Genomic DNA, 23,203 nt, shown 5'->3' with positions numbered 1-23,203 from the left:
CCAGGCATTGGTAACCTACTCTTGTTTGTAAGGAGACCTGAAAAAGCAGAGGGAAGTACAATACATTTTTAGTTTTAAGTACATTTAGAAAAAAACAAAATGCAAACCTCTGTAAATTACTAGGTTCCCTGAGTATCCTGGGATGGAATCAGCGAGTATCTTAAGTCTTCTAGTAGTATTTTCTGACCCACTGAAGGAACATATGTGGGATATGAACACACAGGGATAATACATGGCTTCTGCCTTGTGTCTTTGCACCTCATAGAAGTGTACAGCTTGCTGAGCTGTGTCTAGTTTAGTTTAGCCAAAACCTGATTGCTGGAGCTAGCTTACAGGTGCCACGTCCTCATTGCAGGCCCAGGTCAGTTGCAGGAAGCCAATTTTGATGGTGTTGTTACTTTTACTTGGGGGTAGGGATAGTAAGGAAGCAGTACTGTGCTGTGGCTTAAGCCTCCAAACCTGCTAAGAATAGCTTGCTTGTTTGGAGGTCAGCCTTACAGCAATTTTCCAAGCGTGAAGCAGACAGAGGTTGTAATGTGGGGGTTTCCCCTCTGAAACTGTTACTTCCCCAGCAGCCTCCTTGCTCCCGTCCAGCTGTTGTGTCCTGCTGTCTTTTCCATTGCTGCTGACTAAGGGATTCTGTAGCTCCATGACTAAAGGACTAAAGTCACAGAGCACCCCACCCCAGCACACCCACTTCATTTTTCAGATGCTCCAGGTGTTTCTGAGCTACTAACAGATATTCTCCCTCATTTTCACACTTTTCATCATCCTAATCCATAATGAATAAAATTTGGTCCCCAGTTCTCCCTAGCCCTTGTGCAAGGTGGTAGCGGGGAGCTGTGTGCCATATGTGAGACTTCACTCGGAAACTCTGCTGGCCATTCTTGTTGGCCTGTCCTGTGTGTCAATAGGTCTCCTTTTGCTTTCAGGAATACAGAAGCTAGTATTAGCAGGCAGAGTGGGAGAGGCTATAGAAGCCACCCAGCAGCTCTATCCTGGCCTCCTAGAACATAACCCCAACCTGCTCTTCATGTTAAAGTAAGTATGAATAGCTTTCTACTCCCTAATTCTGAAATGTGAAGCTGAAGGAGATAAGAAAGGGGCTGCCCAGCCCAGTCAGGCTGCACACCTCGGTCTGAATTCTTAACTGTCTGAGGTCCCTTTGGGAGCAGGTGGGAGAGGACTTAGTACATAGCCCTTTTGTTGCTCCTCAGATCTGGTATGGCTTTGCCTCATGAGGTCAGGCAGAGGTGGGTAAAATTTTAGTCCTGCTGACTACTAGAAACTCCTCCACAAGATAAGTAAAGGCTATCTGTGAAGGTCTTGCAACACTGCAGCACATGGTGGTCACTGCAAAGATTCCTAGAAAGCTGCACGTATGGAAGAGGCTGTCGGGGGTAGAGACCGAAAGGAAAAAGTGCTTTTGTGTCCCAGTTCTCCCAGCTGTACAGGGTTGCTCTTCCCAGCCTCCTGAGATGTGTAAGGACAGAGTTCCCAGTAAAGCTAACTTAGGAGCTGTCCTCGCTGTGGATACTACATTTTTTACCCTTTGCTGTCTATTTGCCATTGGACACCGTAATTTCTAAATTGATGGAGTAGTTGGGGGGGACTATTACTGGCAGCTTTAGTATCTGCCCTGAATTAAAAAAAAACACAGTCTAATTTTGGAGTACCTGCAGCAGTGGTGGAGCTGAAACCACACTGTAAAGGAATAATTTCTTCTTAGCACAATAGAAGTAAACTTGTTTTTTGGAACAAGGAAAATGCTCTTTATCCCACCATGTGTCCTAACAGCAGGCTTACCATCACATGAATTTTCTTGGGTCCAGAGCAGGAGAGGTGTGGGAACATTTGGTTAACTGGAGGAATATTATCTAAGGCCTGGGGTTATCCTGCCAAGCAAGAAACGTGCTGTGTTTTGAATCTGTGAAGTGTTTCACTTCTGATACTATGGCAACTCATACTTGCACCACTGGCCCCATTGGTGCTGAAATGCTTTTTCTTTTCCTATCTCTGCCTTTGCTGATACCAGCCAAGGTGGAGCATCTTGTCAATGACACAAGTGCTCCCCTTTTAGTAATGACACAAGTGCTTCCTATTAAGTGTGGGACTGAAAAGAGGCTGACTGTTGGTATACTGCTCGTCTGTCTCTATCTGGTTCTCAACATTTGTTAGCTCTGAGTGGCAGCATCTGAACTCCTTCCTGCTATAGCATTATCAGAGCATTCAAAATATGAGCAGCAAGAGTCTAAAACGTCTCTTTCAAAGCCAGGACATTTAACTCCTGTCCAATTTCTAGGACTTCTGCAGACAGTAACTAAGGAAACATCAATGCAGAACATCCTGGCTGTCACACACCCTTTTCTTCTTCTTCCTTCCTATGAAATCAGGTGTCGGCAGTTTGTGGAGATGGTGAATGGGACAGACAGTGAAGTACGTTGTTTCAGTGCACGCAGCCCCAGATCCCAGGACAGTTACCCAGGGTCCCCCAGCTTAAGTCCTAGACATGGATCAAACAACTCACATGTTCATAGTACTGGTAAGTGCTTTTCCTGTGTCTTCTGGTGAGAAGAACAAATGTTAAAGGTGAACTGCTGTATATTACCTTACCTACTGCTTTCTGTTCTATGAAATGCTCCTTTTCTTTTCTGAGAACCAGCTGAGATGAGGTACTGATTTGGTAGGTGTCTCTGTACTGTTAAGAAATTGGTTTTGAGTGAGCTGTTTTCCACAGACTATTGTGTGCAGAGTCCTTTTTCTTTTTAGAACAAAAGCTTTTAAAGGTGGCCTTCTAGTGGAGCCATCGTGTGGCTCAGTTTTACAGACAAAGCTGTAAGAGGAGATTCTGGAAAATAAAGCCCATTTCCTGTACCCTGAAGTGTGCAAAATAATTGCTTTCCAACAGGAGCCCTTCAGACTGCAGAAAATCTCCACAGACTGGGCATAAGATACACAGTTCTAGCCAATTTAGCAAAAGGCTAGGGGGATGCCTTGCATGAGTGCTTCTCCTCCCATGGTCTGTACCCTGGAATCTCTAAACACGTAAGAAGGGAACAGTTCTGTACCTGCAAAAATTGCTCTCAGAAACATCAACTTTCTGCAGTTTGGGAAATTAAGCTTTAGGATTTGAAGAAAGAACAAGGTAAACCAGGACACCCTGAGATATATTTTCTAGGTAGTTATTGGCTGTGGCTTAGAAGATGAGTGGGCCAGGGAGCAGAGCCTGTGAAAACAGTTTGAGCTGCTTCACTGAGTCTTGAGCTGCTCACAGCCATCTATACTTTTTGTATATGTTTTGTTTTGGTGTTCCCACTGCTGCATGTAAGAAATTGTGAACATGCAAATGTTTAAGGGAAAGGAAGACAATCACTTGAATTCCTCAAAGCTATCGCACACCTTCCCAAGCCAATATCTTTGCTTTCCTGTTTCATGTTGTGAGAAGTGCTAGGTATGTTTCTCTGAACAGAGTCAGAGATCTGTATCTTCAGTCTTACTTTGCTTCCTTCATTTGGGATCTGCCTCTCTTACTAATGGTTAACTTCACAAGGGAGTGTCATTGTCAGTCTGGTCTCATTTCTCTCTTCCTTCTTAACTTTCAGGAGCAGATAGTCCAACCTGTAGCAATGGAGTCATGTCCACAAAGAGCAAACAGAGCCACAGTAAATACCCAACACTGAGTTCATCATCTTCATCTTCTTCCTCCTCCTCCCCCTCATCTGTGAACTACTCGGAGTCCAATTCTACAGATTCTACCAAATCTCAGCAGCACAGTAGTACAAGTAACCAAGAAACCAGGTATATTTTTTTCTTTATAGATCCCTGTGGAGGGTGAGATGGTGGGAGAGGGCTCAGTGTTCTTTCTGAAGAGCCAGAAGAGCATCTGCCCTGCTCTTTTAAAAAACAGAGGAACTCTTCTCATCTGCAAGGTCACTACTGTTCCCAGCAGACATAAGCCTGTCCCAGTTCCCTGTTCTAGCTCAGGTTTGGAGGCTTATCTCATGAGGAATATAAGAATGGTCTTGTTTTAAACATCAGTCTGTCCCATTAAACTTGATGCCGTCAGAGCCCAACATGATAGTTTGCATAGAAACTCTCCCATTGGGCCTTTCTTTGGTTCAGCTGCCTCAGCCAGTGAATTACCCTTGATATGAAGCTTGCCTGCCCTTTTGTAGGTGAGGCAGCAGCCCAAGTGATTACTGGGTTGGTATGCTGCCCTCGAGTATTTTTCTTGGTCTACCTCTACCTGTTGCCCAATTTGTTGTCCTTTGAGATATGCCCCTGAATCTAAAGCAATTTGTTTCACACTTGTGACAGCAGGCCAGACTTATAAAACTTCACTTCTCTGAGAAGCCGTAGGCAGTTCAGGAGAACAGGGAATAGCTACTGCTGCATTTACTAGGATGTGGAGTATATGGAGCAGTGGTGAGAACTGAGCTTCCTTTGGGCTCACTTTGCAGGTTGGTGTTACAGGGCTGTCTGTGGCCCTTCTGGAGCAGAAGAATATCACTGTGATTAATAGAATTCCTTGCTAATTGCAGCTGGCATTTGTCTTGAGTACTGTGCCGAGCAATTTTCAGAAAAAAAAAAAAAAAAAAAGGCCAGCATGATTTTCTCATCATTTCATTTTTCTGAGTTAATCAACAGTCTTATTCAGACTGCTGTCTTGAACATTTAAACCTAAAGTCCTTGTGTTTTCTGTACTGCACTTGTCAGAAGGGATGATGGCTTACCACAGCTAAGATTTTCCTCCTGTTTGGTATGTTCTCTGTTGTCTGGCTGCTGTTCAGTGTCCAGAGGTAACTGCTTCTTGCAGTGAAAGTGATAAGCGCTCTGCACCTGGAATTATGACAAGCACAAGCAGAACAAAAGCCTGTTTCATAGGTTGTATTCAGAAGCTAGAAACAATTTTTGCTACACTGAATTAAACCATCTTGCTTCCTGGAGTTTAACTGACACCTATCCTGGTTTCCTGGCCATTGCTGGGCATCATTTGTCATCTGAGCTCTTCATTTCTTCCCTAATTTAGACATCTGGCCTTTCTTTCCTTCTTTCACCTCAGTGACAGCGAGATGGAAATGGAGGCCGAGCACTACCCCAATGGAGTCCTGGAAAATTCATCCACCAGGATAATGAACGGCACCTACAAACATGAAGAGATCCTGCAGACGGATGAATCCAGCATGGGTAGGGCCTCAGGCAGGAGGGGTAATGGGAAATAGAAAGGGCCGGTATCAAGAGTTAAAGTTGTGATTGGATTGTGGGGGAAAAACGTGTACTTTTGGGTTTCTTTCCCAGCCCCAGTGAATGCAGTTCTCAAGATACCTATTTCACGAGGAAAATTAATCTGTCTTGGAACTGAAACTAGGTTTGGCTTTTCATAATCACACAGCAGTGCTGGTGATGTTGTGGACCAGGGAAAGCAATAGGATAAATGAGCTACACTACCTCTGAAAGTGGGAATTCCTCCAGCTATAGTGGGCCTTGTGGCCACCTGATATTGGGAAGTTGGTGGTGTTGGTATTGCTGACTGAAAGATTTCTGAGTGCAGGGTTTGTTAGACCAGGTTTTTTTTGCTGTACATGCACTCCATTGCACACATGAAAGGGTAACACAGCTGGAGTTCCAAGTTCCCATGATTTTATTAGAAGCCTTGATTTGTAGATAGTCCTCAACCATTAAAATAATAGAATTAAAGAAAAACATGACCATCTGCTATTTATAGTGCAGGGCTCAGAAAAAGCTGCTACTTGCATAAACTTTGAGCGGGGAGCACCTACCTGCTCCAGAAGGGAAAGGAGTTCGTGGCTAAGAAAGGGTTGCATGACACACAGTGAGCAATGGTGTGGAATGAGTGACAATTGTTCCTTCTCCCCTGCTTTTCCCCTAGAAGACAGCTGCTCCCAGAGGCAGCTCTGCGGAGGGAACCATGCTGCTACGGAGCGAATGATCCAGTTCGGGCGGGAGCTGCAGATGCTGAGTGAGCAGCTTTGCAGAGAATATGGCAAGAACACAATGCACAAAAAGATGCTTCAGGTAAGCCCGGGCTTTATGCTGCCTCACTGCAGTTTTCTGGGCCAGGACTGGAGCTGTGGCTTTTCTTGCAGAGCTCTGGGTGGCCACCACATCTGCACCTGGTGAGGAAGAGGGGGCCTGCTTGGGGATCAGGGGATGAAACTCAGTGAGCATAGAGCATGTAGACCCAGTTCTCAGCACAGGAGAGAGGAAATAAAGCTCCTGCCTGCCTTCTAGGGGCAACTGCATGCTCTTCTCTCTAGGTGGCACTCTGTCTGCCTTCCTGTGCTGGCTCCCCTGCCAGGTGGAGACAGCACCCTCTAGTCTGCTATCTTGATGGCCCAGTGTGGTCCCTTGTTGCCAAGAAGAAAAGGGCCATTTTTTTTTTCAGGAGGTAGGCACCTGTCACATTGGTCGTGGCAGGAGGTGCCCTGGCTGACAGACTTGGTGGCATTCCTGTGTATTTGCAGCCATGCATGAACTTACTGTGCCTTTCTGTTCTCTCACACAGGACGCATTTAGCTTGTTAGCTTACTCAGACCCTTGGAACTGCCCTGTTGGTCAACAGCTGGACCCAATCCAGAGGGAACCTGTTTGTGCTGCTCTTAATAGTGCTATATTGGGTAAGGCCTGGTTCCTATGTGAGTGCTACCCACTGGACATACCTGTTCTTGGGCACTGTCCTGTGGCAGGCAGCCTGTGAGTGTCAGGGAAAGTTTGGAAGTACTTATCTTTAGCCTTTGCCTCTCTTTCTGTTGCTGAAAGGGAAGGGTTACAGGAAGGGAGGTAGGAGTGAAGCCTGCATAAAATGGATCCCTCTGATCTGATCTTTATTTGGCTCCCTTGGATCTTCCTCAGTGCTGCTTCTGAGAATTCTCTTAAGGATTTTCCTCACCAGCTTTCTGAAGAATCCAATATCTCTCTGATGTGTTTCCCTGCCCCTCTTCCTTCTTGTTCTGAACCCACCTGAATCAGTTTGCTGATGTTAGCAAGGCTGTTTTCCATGTTGTCTGGGAGAACCTTCTGTTCAGAGAATATTCTGTTTGCCAGAATTTTGATCTGGCATCAAGCTGCTTTCTGGTAGGGAATGCAGTTAACTCTGTTGCAGCAGCTTGTAAGCAAAGCAGGTTCCCATAGTGTTGGCTCTAAAGCATAGAGGGCCATAAATTCCTCTTAGCTTTGAGGCCACGTTGAATACTCAGTTAAATACCTGTGCGGTGTCAAGAGTTGGACTTGATGATCCTTAAGGGTCCCTTCCAACTCAGGATATTCTATGATTCTATGAAATGCAGCCAGGGTTTGTCTTCCCTACAAGCATATGCCTCCGCATGTTCCCATCATGTGGTGTGCTTGTTGGAGCCCAGAGAGCCTGGTGTCTGGTGTTGGAATCAGGGCTGTCCTACTGTTGAAAACCTGTTCTATGCGGGGTCTACAGGTTATAGGTTGGTTTTCTACAGCTATCAAGACAGCTCCCCTTTTCCTGATGAGTTTTGCTCCCCTGGTGGAGTAATGAGTATAGGGATAACAAGGTTATAACCTGCCACCAGTCTGCAAGAAAGGGATTGTTTCACTCTAGGCAGGCCCCTTGATCCTGTCACTGAATCCTGCATGTGCTGTGCCATTGCTCAGATAATTTCAGAGGATGCTCTTCTGTCTTGGTTAGATCAGTCCAGCTGACCACATGCAGTCCCCTGGGCAGCCTCTCTGAGACAGAGAGGAGACTGGCTCCTGTGCAGACTCCAGACCCCTATTGGGTCTGTGCACCTGACATTTAGTGCCCCAGAAGGAGATTTAGAACTTATCTTCTGGGGGAAGGAGCAGTTTGATGAGCAAACTCCTGTTTTGTCTGAGTAAAGGAACAGAAGGTCTACAATTCAGAAGAGTCCCTTCCCCTGACGGTCAGCGTGGCCAGGTGTCCAGCAGAATGGCTGAGCTCCAGCCACTGTTTGCCCACTGCTTGAGAAGCCTACACAAGTTGCTGAGGGATGTCAGCAGTGAGAAATGAAAGATGGTGTCTGGAAGTGCTTCGTCACACAGCTCAAAAGACACGTACCTTGACCAGAGCAGCTCTGGGTTCCCTGACACAGACCTAGCAAACATGATGTTGAAAAGAGGTGGTGACCAGTGACTGAGCGTGTATCGGCTTTTTTTTCTACATTACTGTGTAGACTTGCACAAGTGGGAGAGGGAGCAGTTGCCTCTCCCTTTGGGCTAACTTCTGCCTTTCCTTATTTTTCTGTGCTCTGATCTCTTAGGCTTTGAGGGTTTTTTGGCAGGCACTGGGGCAGCAGGAGCTACGCTGCCTTTTTCTTGCTGTGGTCACCTTTAGAAAGCAGCACTTTCTGAAAAGCAGCACTTTCTAAAAGGCCCTTTTGAGCTGTGTCCCCAAGGTGGGACGTGTCATGCATGGGCAGGCCTGTGGGGTATGCACAGGAGCGGTGGTGCAGAGCCAGCATTCCTCAGCAGTAACTTCTTGCCAGAGCTACCGTCTTCTGCCAGGTTTGCTCGGCTCGGTGTTCAGCTGGGACACAGGGGGACCTGAGTGCAGGTGAGCCAGCGTGCAGCTAGGATGCCTCTTCTAAACAGATTTCTCTTTTTGCCCCCACAGAATCTCAGAACCTGCCAAAGCAGCCCCCACTGATGCTTGCCCTGGGCCAGGCCTCGGAGTGTTTGCGGCTCATGGCTCGCGTGGGCTTGGGCTCCTGTTCCTTTGCCAGAGTAGACGACTATTTGCACTAGCCACCAGAGCAAGATGGAGTTGACATCGTTGAGTGCTGCCCTTCACCCTCCGTTGCTGCCACTACAGCACCACCTCGTCTATAGCCTGACGTCCCTGCCACCAACACCCCCTCTAGCACACACACACTGCCTGTGAAAGGATTGAGTTAGTCCCTCACTACGTGGCCATTCCTGCCCCCAGGAGTGACTGGCAGATCTTTCTTGTCTCCCTGCCATTGCTGCGGCTCTGGCGGCGCTCAGTATTTTGCTGGTTATTCTAACGTAGCGCCTTCCAACGTAGGGATTTCTCTATATTTTGATTTGATTGTTTCTCATGGATCCACCAGTATTTTATCTGGAGAGTTTTGCTGAGCTGGTTTCTGCTGATTTACAGAGGAAGCTCATGAAGTTGGTGACAGCTTGTTCTTTTCTTCCCTCCTCCCTCCATCTGTGCACATGCAGCATCATCTTCTGTGCTAGTTACCTGAACTCTTCTCACAGTGGCAGTTCAGAGGGATTTTTCTTTTTTAATTTTATTTGAATCCTGTTTATTAAAAAGGTCTCTTCCACCTCCACAAAGTCATTGATGTATTTATTGCCCAGAGACTTGGGCCCAGCCATACACATCATACATCCCCGCAGGAGACCTGGTGAGGTATGTCCTGTCAGGTGGTAATGACGGGAATTGGAGGAGCTTGGTTTTTACTGGTATATGCCTCTGTAAGAGCACAGGGCTCTCAAGTGCTTGTCTTTGTGGGTGAGAAGAGTAGAAGACTTGACATTGCCTGTGTTAGTTGCTGCAGTGTAGAAGCATCTCTCGTCCCCAAGAAGTGGGTAAATCTATCTCTCACAGTGGCTAGGGGGACAGGACTGACTAATACGGAATCATCTGCCAGTGTACTGGTGGAAGTAGGTCATAGTAAGAAAAAGTTGTGGTTGCTGCTCAGTTGGGCTGTTGGCTTGTGTGTTATATCACAAATCCCCGTTTTTCTCCATATAGGAGGGCTCTGTCACCAAGACTCAATAAAATAGTGTTTACTGATCCCCCATAACACTGATCTAAACAAGAATCGCTAAATTTTAGAAGAGTCTTAAGAACACTAATTTGAACTGTGCTCATCCTGCAGGCTTCAAATGCCCAGACCAGGTTGTGGGTTAGCACCAGTGCTAGGTTTGTATGGTCTGAAACATTAAGAAGGGAGCAGCGATGTTTCTTTGGAGGATCGTTACGAATATGACTTTAGTTTCACGTCCAAAAGTGACCAGCAAGGATCTGGGGTGAGTAACCTTCAGGTAGGATGGACATGGTAATGACTGCTGTGGTCCAGGGACTCAAGTCCTAAGCTTTTGGAATTCAAACCATCAGCCTGTAAATGTTTGTGAGCGTGTAGTTTGAGCTGGTGAGGCTGTGTAGCAGGATGCAGGCTTTGCATCCTCCTGTAGTGTATACCATCAGGAGGCTTCTGGTCCACTCTGGCTGCACAGGAGGAATTGTGACTCTGTACCAAATGAATTTAAGGTTTGTAGCTGTGACAAGAGCCCAGGGGAGCTCGTACCCAACATGTATTTTACTGCTGTTCTTGGTTTTATTTTATTTTTCTGGAAGGCTCAAAGTAAAATAAATAGATTGTGTTGAGGTTTGCCCTTAAAATGGTAGTTAGCCCGTGCCAGAGCTTCAAGCAGCAAGAGAGCATCTAAGAAAGAAAGATTGTGTGTGAACTCAGTGCTGTAGCCTGGAGCTTATTAAACTTTTGCTGCATTTGCAGACTTGATTTACAGCTGGAACGCAAAGTTTGAAATCAAGGCAGAGCAGGAGGGCAAGCATGCAGAGTAAGACTGGTTGTGGCAGTGCTGAGGACAAATGGTTGTGGCTGTGTATGTGCAGGTGGTGTTGGAGGTGGCTGGAAATGCCTGTCACTACCTTTTGTGAAGGTATACAGTGTGTAGAGGCAGTGCTAGTGCCATGGTGGTCTACAAAAACAGGTAACGTGACATTTGTAGATGGGGGATATATTTTTATTAGATCAACTCATTGAAAAAAAGCTTGAGGGAACTCTTGAGAACTGAAGCCATACTTCTAAATAAGTAGAAGTAGGTAGTAAGCAAAATAATTTAACATGGAAATCTGGGGCTTCTGTTTAAATTCAGAAGAGCTCATGTGCCTGAAAACTTACCAATTTATTTTCACCTTTCCTAGTCAGCTCATGATGGATGTTATCCCAACCTACAGTCCTTACATTGCTTCAGTTGCTCAGACACTTCAACTCAGTGGGCAGGCTTCCTTCCTGGAGTGTTGGATGCTCGACCTGCGTGTGGTGCCTCACCCAGCCCGTCGTGCCCCAGTGCTGTTGCTGAAACTGAGGCAGTGAACTTGTCCCGGTGAGAGATTCTTCTGCAGGCTCTCCATTTCTCAGACCCAGGCTTAGGGCACACTGGCAGGCTGATTGTGGGTACTGAGGTTGCATAAACTGCACTTAAGTGGCTTTGCCTTTCACATTTGGCTGCTTCCTGTGCTGTTGGTTATCATTTAACTTGTTGCTGTCTGGCTGTAGTCAGACTTCCTTTAATTTATGTTAATGAGGCCATCTTTATCTCTCTGAGTTTTCCGTTCCTTCTTTTTGTTGTAATTTGTGGTTCCATTTAAGCAAAGTCTCTTTGTTGTGTATCACATTAACGTCTCCCTTGGTCTCTCAGCAAAGCTGTGCTGACTCCTAGAGCATTTTTTCATTTTCTATCCCCTTTCACTACAAAGAACCAAGAGATGCTCCGAAATACCTGCTTATTCTGGTGCCAAGAGAAATGTGATGAGGTGGTCTTCCTGGCTTTTCATGGAGACTGTTCCAGTGGTAGAAACCATCCTGCTGCTGTGTGAAGGTTAGTGCTGAGAGGCCACATTCTTAATTATGTTAATTGCATGTAGCAGGGCTGAGTCACTCTTTCTGCCACTGATGCTGTGCATCGTATAGTGGCAGTAGATCCCTGCAGTCTGGAGAGCAGTGATGCTTTTCACTTCTTGCACTCAAAGCAGCAGTGCTAGGTTGAGTTGTTTTTCCCCTTTCTACTTGATCCAATTTTTAATTGGCCTCACAACTGTAACCAACACACGTTGCTGCGGCCAGCTTCTGGTGAGCTCTTGCATCCGGAGTCCTGCTTCTGTTTTTTGGGAAGTTCAGAGGCTTTTCTGCTATGACGTGTTCTGTTATTTGGTTTTTGGTTTCAGGTTTTCTTGCAGCGTCACTAGTGGATTCTGCTTGTTGTGCTTAGGTTCTGACTAATGTGATTATGAATCACTGTGGGCAAGATGAATGTATGCAGTGTTGGGGAACGTGTAGGTGTAGGCTCAAACCTACCATTGTTTCCTAGGTGAGATTTCTGATTTGGTTTTCCCGGGTTATTTTTAAAAGCCTCCTGGTCTTTGAGTTTTCCTGGCTATTCCTTGATGATTTATATTTTGGAACCTTGCTATGATATCGGTGAGATTGATTTGAATTGTCGCAGTCATTTTAAAAAAAGGAACGGAACTAAAGTGAATTAAGGTCTTTAATTTTGAGCACGGATACAGTATAACCAGAGGCTTCATGCAGTTTAAAAGTTAGTTTTATAAAAGGAGTTTGGGATTTATTTCAAGTGCCTCCATGTTTTGCTCAGAAACAGGTGAATAAGTGAGAGAGGCCTTAAGAGCACCCCAGCTGAGGCTGTGCTTTATTTGGGCAGTCCCTCACAGTGTCACTTCTCTCAAGAGGCCTTCAGTAAGGCCACACAATTGTGTAGCTGCTCGGAGAAACTGCTGCTTTCCCATTTCTTGGCGAGGCTAACAAGGTCTCGGCTGTGCCCCTGTGTTATGATGCTGATGGCATCGGATGCAGGACCTTCAGCACATGAGGTTGCCGTGTAGCTTGCTCTGCTGAGCTGCCTTCAGATCCTAGAAGAGAGGTTTCCAGACTACAGCCACAGGCTACTCACAGTTCAGGAAACATTTCTATCCATGCAGCCACAGGAGAGGCTTTCTAGCTGTGGTTTCCTTCCCAGGGCACGTGAAATGCTGCAGCTCGAACAACTTTTCCAACTCTGCCATCTCTGCACACTCAGAGAACCTCATGCCTCAAGTGGTCAGTGCAGAGTCACCACCACAGCTACAGCCTGTGGGCTGGCAGACAAGAGCCTTTCAGAAGAATAACTTCACAGTGACCAAGTGAAAATCTGCTTTCCATGGGTGCTGAACTGCAGCCCTGCACATCATGAGCTTTGTTTTTGAGACCAAAGTCTTGCCTTTGAGAACAGTGTCCTGAGAACTCAGCGCTTACGGGGTTCAGTGAGCTCTCCTGTGGGCAGGGAGGGCAGCGCTCTGTCCCCTGCGCATCCTGAGATGTGCTCTTAGGGCCAGCTTCTTGTGGGAAAACTTGTTACTGCTACCAGATCTCCCTTCTTGCCCCTTTGCTTCTCAAATTCACAGTATTCTCCCACCTGTGTTAACATCAAGGTGATACCTGCAGTGTTCGGTGCTCCCTTCAGCCTGGAGTTGGACTGCCCGTAGCACTTCTGCTGTTCTTTTGGGGTCTGGTTAGGAACTGAGCCACTGCATGTGGCCAGCAGAATGGAGAGGGACTTCCAGAACGAGCCACTGGGTAAGCAGCATCCAGCTAGAGGGGGGCGGCTGTCCTGTGGATGCTCTCCCTCCCCTCCAGCCCCTCTGTGTGTGCCAGGACTCCAGCTCACTGCTTTGGGATACGTAGTGCTATTTCCAACCTCCTGGTTGTGCTCACTGTGCTGCTGCTGATCTGGACACCAGGCGATGCCGTCTTTGGCATGGAAAATTGGCCCGGGAGTATTGCATCTTGTGGTTGTGTACACTTAGGTTTTTCCCATCTGCCTGGTTATTCCTTCTGGGAGTTTTTGTTTATTTTTGTTTTAACAGTGACATCTGTGCCTGACCTCAGGCTGTGCCCTGGTGTGTCACAGTCTTATGAAGACATCCTTATCATTCTTGAGAAAGCTTTGTTCTTGAAAACTCCCTTGAACAACTGGAGCGAGGAGAGCTGGGTTCACTAACTGTGGGGATTGAACTGATCATTTTCCTCGTTAGGCATCAGGCACAACGAATTATCTCCTTGTCCAGCAGAGCAAACCTTGTTGGATTGCTGCGATGCTGCTATGCTTTGTTACCTCTCTTAATACCCGTGTAACACATTGCTTAGACACAACTTTCAGAGTTCCCTCTGCCACCAAGGGGGTGGCTGAGAAGGCTGGCTGTGGTGGCCAGGCCGTATAACCACGTGTGAATGCCATGAGTGCACAAAACACTGCTGGGAGGTTCTTTCCATGGAGCAGCAGGTGGAGAGGTCCCTCCCGCTTCAATCCTGCACACCATGAAGCCTCATGGAGCTGGTCACGGTTGTCCTGAAGCTTTTTGGGGCCAGCCAAGGCCAGCTTCAGACCAGCAGTTCCCTCCTGAGAGGTAGAGTTGACCCGTAGCACCTTTGTTATCCGGTGTAGTTGTGTATAGAGGACTGGGACAGCCTCACCTGGGAGAGACCGCCCAGCGTTGATGGGAGAAGGAACCTGTTCCTGAAAAGGTGGTCGTGGTCTGCCCTGGTGTCCCATTTGCAGGAGGAGCAATTTCCTTAAAACCGTGCCCAAGTTAAGAGCAGCTTCAGTGGTGGATCCTGAGGGGTGTAGTGTCCTAGAGAAAGCTGGTGTTGGCACATCTCTGTCCCTAGCTGCTTCTGCAGAAGGTTGTGAGGGAGGGAGGGGACACGTGCAGTGTGCTGCTGAGACCCTTCTGCTGCTCCAGAACGAGCGGCACTCTGCAGTCCTGCAGCTCCGAGAGCCAAAACTTTGTGAGCAATGCCCCACCGGCTGCGTAGGTCACAGAGCTGGAGGAAGTGTTGGTGGAGGGGGCGTGGGGGGAAGTGGGGAGTTACAGCACATTCGGGGAAAAGGGAGCAGCTGAGAGCCTGGAGGCCTCCAAAGGAAGCACCGCCTGCTCTCCACTATCCCTCCCTGCAAAAAGAGGTGGTGGGTGAGTGAATATTGCGTGTCTGTCACTCTCCCTGCATCCCACACACAATATGCAGAGCCTGCAGCTTTGAGCTGTAGCGATGCCCAACAAACCGAGAGCTCCTCCAGGCTTGAAGAGCGCCTGCCCCTTATCTTCCTGACAACCATTTTATTTCCAGGAGGGAGCATAACCATTTCCAGCTCACAAGAAGAAGGGCCCTGTGTGGGGTTTACACTCACGGTCCTGCAGAAACGTTCCTGGAGGTCGTGCTCCTTGGTGAACTTGCCCTGCCTAGGCAGACACCTTTTCTCTGCTCGCTCCACTTGTGTCCAGGAACGTGCTCTGCTATCCACACCCCTCTGCTCAGGAGGGCTTTAGCTGCTTCCTTCCTCTCTGAAGAAGCACGGGGGGCTCCTGCATGCCGGGCTTCTCAGAGGTTCAGGCATTGAGAAGGAGAAGCAACAGCGGCTCTGGGGATAATCAGGATTTTTCAGAAAATTTTAAACATAGAAGTGTGGTGACTTTTTCAGACTAAGTACTCCGCACAGGCATTCGATTGGGATTTTCTCTCTCGGTCCCACCTGTGCGCACTCTTTGTGGCTCTCCAGCCAGGGGGGCAGGAGGAGGCTGCCGGCACCCGAGGCTCCTGCACACGATCCAGGCCATTCAGCGGTGCAAGCCCAAGGACCTGCCCGTGACACAGTTAACTCTCTTCTGCTGGTTGCTCAAAACTCAGGTATGAAATGCTCAGCTGGAGCGTGGGGAACGAGGTCTGTGCAGGCTTCCCATCAGCCCTGGACGAAAAGCCGCAATTGGGCTGCGACAGAGCAGATCTCCCTCTGCCGCTCCAGACTTTTCATCGCCTTTTGAGGGGGGTTTTCCTCCTCGTTGGTACACCATCAGCTAAATGGACATTACACAAATTGTGCACATTGGTTCAGTCTAAGCTTAGTATTTGTGAATTAAGTTATCTGATGCTTCGCATGAAAACTTCAAAGGGGGAGGGGGGATTTTAACTGAGAAAAAAAAAAAAAAGCCTATGAAAATATACTGGAAATATGGTAAAGAAATCAACGTTCTGCTGTATATTGACAGAATTATTTTTATTAAAATACACATCCATGTGCAAGAGCTAGCGTGGAGCCGTGTGCTTTGTGAGTCTCTGCTTGCGTTTTGGGCACCTGGAGCTGTGCTGGTGGGGACAAGCGGCCGAGCCCAGCTGGGGTCCGGCCCTGCCGGAGGGGGGCTGTCCTGGGCAGCACAGTGGGGATAAGGCAGTGGGGTCCTGCCTCCTTCCTTTCCTTTTCTCACCTCTCCAGGTGAGCAGACGGCAGCAGGAAGGTGTGCTTGTCATTACACAGGTCCCTTGCAGTCACAGGAGGCTGTTAGCTCAGGCACGGCTGCCCCTCATGTGCATTTGAGGGCAATGAGCAGTTGCCACTAGGACTTTCAGGTAAGTCCTACCCAGGTTTGATACCAGGATTTATTTATTTATTTGTTTGTTTATTTTTATTATTTGTGCCCTTTTGTTATTGACCATCTTCAGGCAGGGCCTGAGCTCTGCCATAACATATACCCATAATAATCTATATACCCATAATCTATACCCATAATAATCCAGTCCTGTTGTGAACCTACACAAATCTGATTTTTAGTGACACCTGTGCTGCTCCCACCCCTCCCCAGCCCTGGACAAGGTCTGCACCCAAGGCACCTCTTCTCATATGCTCATGTTACCTGCAGAATATGCCCAGCATCTACAAAAAGCAGCTGAAAGGTGGGCTGTGTCCTCATCATACTGGCACTGTGGACATTATTTTTAGTCTTCCTCATCTGTTTTGACCAAACACCAGCGCATTTAGAGGCTGACAAGGCAGTGAGGGAGCTGGATTTGGCCGATCAGTATATTCTCCCTCAACCCCCTGCTCCTGAGCATCAAATACTGGAGCACCTGCAGCGTGTGTGGGGCTGACAGCATACCATAAAGACATAGCCTAATGCACGAGTCAAGGCCTGGCCCCACTGTCACATCCCCAACAACACCCAACGTGAAGAGGCAGAGTTAGCTCCTACCCCACAGAAACGCGTGCCTGTACCCAGCAGGCGTTTTGGCCACACCGTGCTCTGGGCTTGTTGGATTTGCTCCTCGGGCTGAAAAACTGGGACAAACTCAAACAGCAGCTTGTGGAAATGAGTCTTTATTATAAATATTTCTGCCACTGGGCACGTCCTGGCAGGGCAGTAGCAGTGTGAGGTACGCAGTGTCCAGCTTGTCTGTGCTGCCGCAAAGCCCGGCCTCCCTCGGGGCGCAGGCTGGCTCCGTGTGCAGTGCCTGCACCCGCTGCCATGCGACCCTCTGGGGAGCTGCACCGAGCACCCTCTGCTCCGTTTGGAGATCTGAGGACTGGAGGCACGAGTCTGACCGTGGATGGCAAAACGTGGATTTCATTTTTTTCTTCTAAGCTTATTTAGCGTTTTCTTCACCCAGGGCTTCTGAGGGTTATTACAGACCTTGAAACCAGCAGCAGTCACAAACCTGCAGCAAGAAGTGAGGAAAGGATGGTGATAAACTGTGAGGGCTTCCCTCTCTATGTACAACTTCCCCTCCATCCCCCCAACCTCGATGCACTCCCAGGAATGTGATCTAAGCTGGACCACATTCAGCTTTCAGGTGTGATCCCAGCTGGACCCATCTTTCAGCTGTCTCTGGGGCAGGACAGGATGGGGAGAGCTGTTCTAGTTCCCAGGCACAATTCTGTGACAAGGTGGGAGACAAATCCAAGCGGTGAGAGTGCTGGATACTTACACTACTGCAGGTAAGGCGCAGTCGTTGGGCGTCGTGTAGAAACTCTTTATATTTGCAATCCGAACAGGTTTTTGTGCATAATCGAAGCAGCATTCAGTAGGTGTGTAGAGTGCTGTGAATGGAAAGGAGAGGAAATTTGTGAAAACCGTTAGCAGCACTGGGCAAACTCCTTTGTCAGACAACTACACCATGCGATGTGTAAGACAGGTTGTGGAGTTTCTTAGCAGCTTCCTGCTCCCTTGCACTGCACCAGGGAAATGGAAACCTACACGGGGGTTGAAGCTTTCAGGCCAGAGAAGGCTCAGTGCACCCGTGGCAGGGATTTGCTTCCCTTCATGGCGATATGCACAGAATTCAGAAATGCTGACAAAGGTGGGGGGGGTGGCACTGCACCTAGCACCCTACAGTCTGCACCATGATGTGTGCAGCAGCTGCTAAATTGCACAGCGGCATTGGGCTGCTAGGTCTGGGGGGGTGAAGTTTTGTGTGTCTTCAAGGTGGGGGTGCAACTCGCAGCGTATTTTGGGAGTCTGCAAACAGCCGCACGTGCTGGGTGCAGGACCCCTCAACCCACTTGGTTATCTAGCTGAGCCCTGGGAAAGAGCTTCCTAGAAGATGATTCTCCCAGTTACTGCAGCATTTCCCTAAGTCAGCCTGAGAGGTCTCCTCCGCAGAGGGACCCAGCCATCCAGCAAGAATCTGGCTCACCCCATGCAGCATTTTGCCACCCAGCACATGCCAGCCCTGGGGGCAACTTTACCGAGGCCACCCAGCTCAGGGTGCTGTCCCCGTCCTTCCCTGCACCCCTGGGACCTGCAGCCCCATCCCAGCCAGGAGCCCTGGAGGTTGCTCCTCCTGCCAACAGCACCGTCCCCGCTGGGCTTTCATCCCTGAGCTCCCCAGGGCAACATCCCCAGCCAGGTCCCCGGCCAGCCAGGGTGCTGGCAGCCCGCGAGGTGCCTCACCTGTGGCGCAGTGCTGGGAGAAGGTGAGGAGCAGCAGGAGCAGCAGGACTGGTCTTGTGCTGAGCATGGTGGCTGTGCGAGGGCTCTTCCTCAGTACAGTGCTGCTCTGTGCAGTCCTGCACGGCGTCTGTGGCCTGGGGTCCTCCTGCGCTGCAATTTATCCTCTGCATGCCACCTACTTGAACCGCTTTTCCAAACATTTTGGATGTTCTAAGAAGCCACTTCTCGGGATTGAGGGGATTTCCTTAAGATGTGGTTTATTACAGGGGCACGTCCAGTGACGCGTAGAAGCAGCAGTGGACCAGAGCAGCCACTTCCACTTTCTGTGGAAGGGAGGGGTCGAGAGCCTTTGGGGGAACTACACTTTACCTAGGAAAGTAGAGAAGAACAACTTTCTGTGCACTTGCTGAGAAAAGCAAGCCATGGGGTCTCATGGTTTCACGTTCAAATGATTTTCTAATAGGAGAGACAAACAACAATGAGGAGGAACAAACGACAATCAGCAGGAGCAGGTCACTTACTGATTTGCCTGGATTCAGAGTGTAACTCTTAAACAAAACATGGATTAATGAATCTCCTCCAAGCCTGCCTCCCCAACCATCCTGGCCATGTGCTTTCTGCTGTTCTTGTTACAGAGGGCACTGCATTCAGCATGGCATGGGCTGAGAGTGTGTCAGGCAGGAACAGCCACACAGGACAGAGTTAGAAGGGGCCCAGAAGCTGGGGGTGTCTGTGTGGGGGTGGGCGGAGATGCTTTTAGTGGGTTTGGGAGACTGGCAGAGAAAGGGAAGAAGTGGGGCAATGGCACCAGGGGGCCTGAGGAGAGTCTAGGTCTGATCCCAAATGGAAAGCAAGTGTTGCCTCTGGCCCCTGCACCGGGGATTTGATTGAGATGAGAAGGTCAGAGGGATGGAGGACTTCTGGTCATCAGTGCACGGAGGGGTCATTCCTGTGAGGAGGGCAGGGAGATGGGCCAAACCCTGCCACAACCCCTAAAGAGCGGGCCAGGACCCCAGAGGGGACCCCGAGGGCAGCACCACAGAAGTTTGGACTCTGTGCAGAGAGCTGTGCACGGGGGGGGAAAATACAGCTGGGGGGGGAGGACCTGCCGGGCACCCGTGTGGTGTGGCAGTGAGTGGGAGTGTGGGAGGCCAGGACTTCTCAGAGAAGAAAAGTTTAAAGAAAGTTCCTTGAAGATCCTCTCATGTTTGTACAGCTTCTCTGGAAGGAGAAAGGAGAAGAAAACAAACGCGCTGATGACTTCATTTTCTAAGATCTAGTCGGCAGCCCACAGGGTCTGGCAGCCTGGTGGCTGTGCAGAGATTTGGGAAGGGCAGAGGGCAGCAGAGCAAGGCTGCAAGCCCTATTTGCCAGATCAAGGAGCCCCTTAGGGATGGGGCAGAGGTGGGAACAGCCCTGGGCAGTGCTGTCTACACCAGGGTGATGGTGCTGTGTCCAACTGTCCTTGCTGCATTAGCCGGCCCTGTGCTGGGAGTGCAGAGAGCCAAGAAGGATATAATCTCTCAGCCTGCCTTACAGGTCTGAATTCTTCCTAACCCCTTCTCAATCTTTCCACAGATTCTAATGCAACTTTGCCTCTGTAAAAGGGTTCTGCAGGATGAAAACACCCAATACACAGCCTCTGAGCCCCTTTCTACAGCCTCTCCACCTCCCCTGCCCCTCAGGCTCTTTCACTTTCCCCTTTCTAGCTCCCAGCACGTCTATAATGTGCAGACTCCTGAGCTGAACAAACCACCAGGGTCACACCACCTCCTAGACAGGATTTAAAAACAAAGGGCTGTAATTAAGGCCTCTCCAGGAGAGTAAACTGAGCTAATGGATTTTTTTCAGCCATCTCCTCACTCAGAAAAATGTGCGGTAAAGCTTTCAATACGGTTTCTCATAGGATCCTACTGGACCAAATGCCCAGCATACTGCTGGATGGGTGAACAATTGGCTGACAGGTAGGACTCAAAGGGTTATGGTAAATAGGGTTATATCAGCCTGGTGGTGAGTCACCAGTGGGGTCCCCAGGGCTCCTTTTTAGGGCCAGTCTTCTTCAATGTTTTTATAAACGATTTGGCTGTAGGACAAGAAGGTGTTTTGAGTAAGTTTGCTGACGATACTAAACTAGGAAGAGCTGTTGGGTCCATTGAGGATAGAAAGGTCTTGCAGAGAGATCTGGACAAATTGGAGAGCTGGGCAATCACCAACCACATGAAGTTTAACAAGAGCAAGTGCTGAGTCCTGCACCTGGGAAGGGGCAACCATGGCCATATGTATAGACCGGGCAATGAGATGTTGGACAGTACCCACACAGAGAGGGATCTGGGTGGGGGTTGTGGTTGACAGCAAGCTGAATATGAGACAGCAGTGTGCCCTGGCAGCCAGGAGGGCCAACCGTGTCCTGGGGTGCATCAAGCACGGCATTACTAGTTGGTTGAGAGAACGGATTGTCCCGCTCTGCTCTGCGCTGGTGCAGCCTCAACTCGAGCACTGTGTGCAGTTCTGGGCACCACAGTACAAAAAGGACGTGAAACTGTTGGAGAGTGTCCAGAGGAGGGCTACAAAGATGGTGAAGGGCCTAGAGGGGAAGATGTACAAGGAGCAGCTGAGGTTACTTGGTCTGTTCAGCCTGGAGAAGAGGAGGCTGAGGGGAGGCCTCATGGCGGCCTACAGCTCCCTCATGAAGGGGAGTGGAGGGGCAGGTGCTGATCTCTTCTCTCTGGTGACCCATGATAGGACCCAAGGGAATGGTGTCAAGCTGTGACGGGGAGGTTCAGGCTGGATATCAGGAAAAGGTTCTTTACCAAGAGGGTTGTTGCGCACTGGAATCACAGACTGTTAGGGATTGGAAGGGACCATGAAAGATCATGTAGTCCAATCCCCCTGCTGGAGTAGGAACACCTAAATCATGCCACACAGCAAAAGGGCCAGGTGTGTTCCCTTCAAAAAGTGGAGGGAAGGGAGACACCTCTGTGAGAGCAGATTTAAGAAATGGAAAAAAAAACACAACACACACAACTGTTTCAGCCCCAGCCTATCCTCAGAGAGCAGAGGCGGATCGTCTCGCAGGTGGCAGCTCCTGTCAGGAGATCCTGCTCCAGCATGGGTCCTCTCCACATGGTTGTGGTAGGGCAGAAAGGTGCTGCCCCAGCTCCTTTTGCTCTGCCAGGTGGCCACTGCCTCTTCTGGTGCCCTTCTGGCACAATGGGGAGGCAGGAGGAGGGAAAGGAAAGTGGGGAAAGCTGAGTGATTTCCAGGAGAAGCCTCCGAAGCCTTCCCAGCTGTGCTGGGAAGAGGGAGTAGTTGGAGTGCTGTGGCAGCATGTGGGGAAGCTGTCCCTGCACCCCACAGGAGAGCCCCCACGTGATGCCTCCACATCAGGAGACTGCTGAAAGCCCAAGTACGTGACTCTGTATTGGGTTTACCTGGCAAGGTTTTGGGAGCAGGGGGCAGCAGGGGTGGCCCCTGTGAGAAATGTCCAGCAGCTGCCCCTTGTCAGCTAAGGGCCAGTTTCAGCTGGCTCTAAAGGTACCCGTTGCTGCCCAGAGCGGGGCCAATAAGGGACGTTGGCAGCACCTCTGTGAGAGCAGATTTAAGAAAGGGGAAAAAAAGTGTTGTCCAACAGCATCTGGGAGAGCGAGGAGAGAAATGGCCAGACCTGTAGCCCGTGGAGAGGAGCCCACGCAGGAGTCCACACAGCTGCCCGGCAGGAGCTGCTGCCCATGGGGGAGCCATGTTAGAGCACTTTGCTCCGGACGGATGGGCCCTGTGGTACGGATCCATGTTTGGAGCAGTTCTTGAAGAGCTGCTGTCTGTGGGAAACCCACATGGGATTGGTTTGGGAAGGGCAGCATTCTGTGAGAGGGACCCCACATGGAGCAGGGGCAGAGAGTGACCATGAAGGAGCGATGGAGACGAAGCATTACAGAATGACTGTAGCCCTTTTTTCCCTAGAAAAGTGTTTTGATTTTATTTTTTATTTTTATTTTTTAGTTTATTGCTGCTCTAGAGTGTTAGTAATAGGTAATAAATTACACTAATCGTCCTGTGCTGTCTGTGTTGGCCATGGTGATAATTGTTGAGTGATTTCCCTGTCCTTATCTCAACCCTTGAGCCATTTTCACTGTAGTTTTTCCTTTGAGGAGGGGGAGAGATTGTGGTGGAGCTCATCTGCCCAGCTAAGGAAAACCTCCACAAACTCTGAGGAGCAGGGAGCACTGCAGGGCCGCTACCTCCCCCTTGGGCCACAGCATCTTTGCTGACACACGGGCTGGAGCTTTCCTGCAGATGTCTCCCTTGCATTTTCCAAGTGGCCTTTGTGCGCACCCGGCTCTCTGCAAAACCATTGCTGTGACTCGGATTCGAACCGAGGTTGCTGCGGCCACAACGCAGAGTACTGACCACTATACGATCACAGCTGTGCGGTGGGAGGCCTCGCACGCACCGGGAGCAGAGGCAGGAGAGCGTGCTGGCTGTGACAGACCGCACCGTCCCCTCTCCCGTTGTGGTGCACCCGGCATGTCCTGGGCCATAAAAGCCGGCTATTTTGATCAGGGCAGCTCCGACTGGGCTTGTCTGCTGCTGCTCGGAGCCTCAGCAATGTGGAACAGGGCCCTAAAGCTGCTGTGTAAAACTCTGGAGATGGCGGATGGCAGCCAGGGACAGAAGCTGTTACAAACAACGGTGCCATGTGAT

General features: G+C 49.4%; 2 protein-coding genes and 1 non-coding gene across 5 annotated transcripts in view; 1 reads left to right on the top strand and 2 right to left on the bottom strand.

The window, feature by feature from the left end:
- The window catches only part of RANBP10 (RAN binding protein 10), a 77,173-nt gene extending 61,311 nt beyond the window's left edge, over positions 1-15,862 (top strand). For 2 of the 3 annotated variants that reach the window (XM_038185646.2, XM_038185648.2), the window contains 7 exons: positions 933-1,041; positions 2,394-2,542; positions 3,603-3,798; positions 5,063-5,187; positions 5,891-6,036; positions 6,527-6,638; positions 8,624-15,862. In XM_038185646.2, the coding sequence (XP_038041574.1) occupies positions 933-1,041; positions 2,394-2,542; positions 3,603-3,798; positions 5,063-5,187; positions 5,891-6,036; positions 6,527-6,638; positions 8,624-8,754 (968 nt within the window). In that variant the 3' untranslated portion in view covers positions 8,755-15,862. The remainder of the gene's footprint in view (positions 1-932; positions 1,042-2,393; positions 2,543-3,602; positions 3,799-5,062; positions 5,188-5,890; positions 6,037-6,526; positions 6,639-8,623) is intronic. The other variant, XM_038185647.2, reaches the window with a different exon arrangement.
- A 1,046-nt stretch (positions 15,863-16,908) lies between these two features.
- Positions 16,909-21,322, bottom strand: LOC101790759 (C-C motif chemokine 5). The gene is made up of 3 exons (XM_072043825.1): positions 18,503-21,322; positions 17,538-17,649; positions 16,909-17,267 (listed from the first exon to the last, which is right to left on the bottom strand). Exons 1-3 carry the CDS (start codon positions 18,567-18,569, stop codon positions 17,177-17,179), a joined length of 270 nt encoding a protein of 89 aa, XP_071899926.1. The 5' UTR covers positions 18,570-21,322; the 3' UTR covers positions 16,909-17,176.
- Positions 21,323-22,854: 1,532 nt separating this feature from the next.
- TRNAH-GUG (transfer RNA histidin (anticodon GUG)) lies at positions 22,855-22,926 on the bottom strand. Its single transcript has one exon. It is a non-coding gene; the product is annotated as a tRNA-His (tRNA).
- Positions 22,927-23,203: the final 277 nt, after the last annotated feature.

This window comes from Anas platyrhynchos, chromosome 12 (genome assembly GCF_047663525.1).
Source record: "Anas platyrhynchos isolate ZD024472 breed Pekin duck chromosome 12, IASCAAS_PekinDuck_T2T, whole genome shotgun sequence".
Lineage (NCBI taxonomy): Eukaryota > Metazoa > Chordata > Aves > Anseriformes > Anatidae > Anas > Anas platyrhynchos.
This window is presented reverse-complemented; position numbering and strand designations above follow the sequence as displayed.

Coding starts and splice junctions, on each gene's coding strand:
- LOC101790759 (XM_072043825.1), bottom strand. CDS start 18,569: ATGCTCAGCACAAGACCAGTCCTGCTGCTCCTGCTGCTCCTCACCTTC. Junction 17,650..18,502: donor CTCCCAGCACTGCGCCACAG/GTGAGGCACCTC, acceptor TTCCATTCACAG/CACTCTACACACCTACTGAA. Junction 17,268..17,537: donor TGCGCCTTACCTGCAGTAGT/GTAAGTATCCAG, acceptor TTCTTGCTGCAG/GTTTGTGACTGCTGCTGGTT.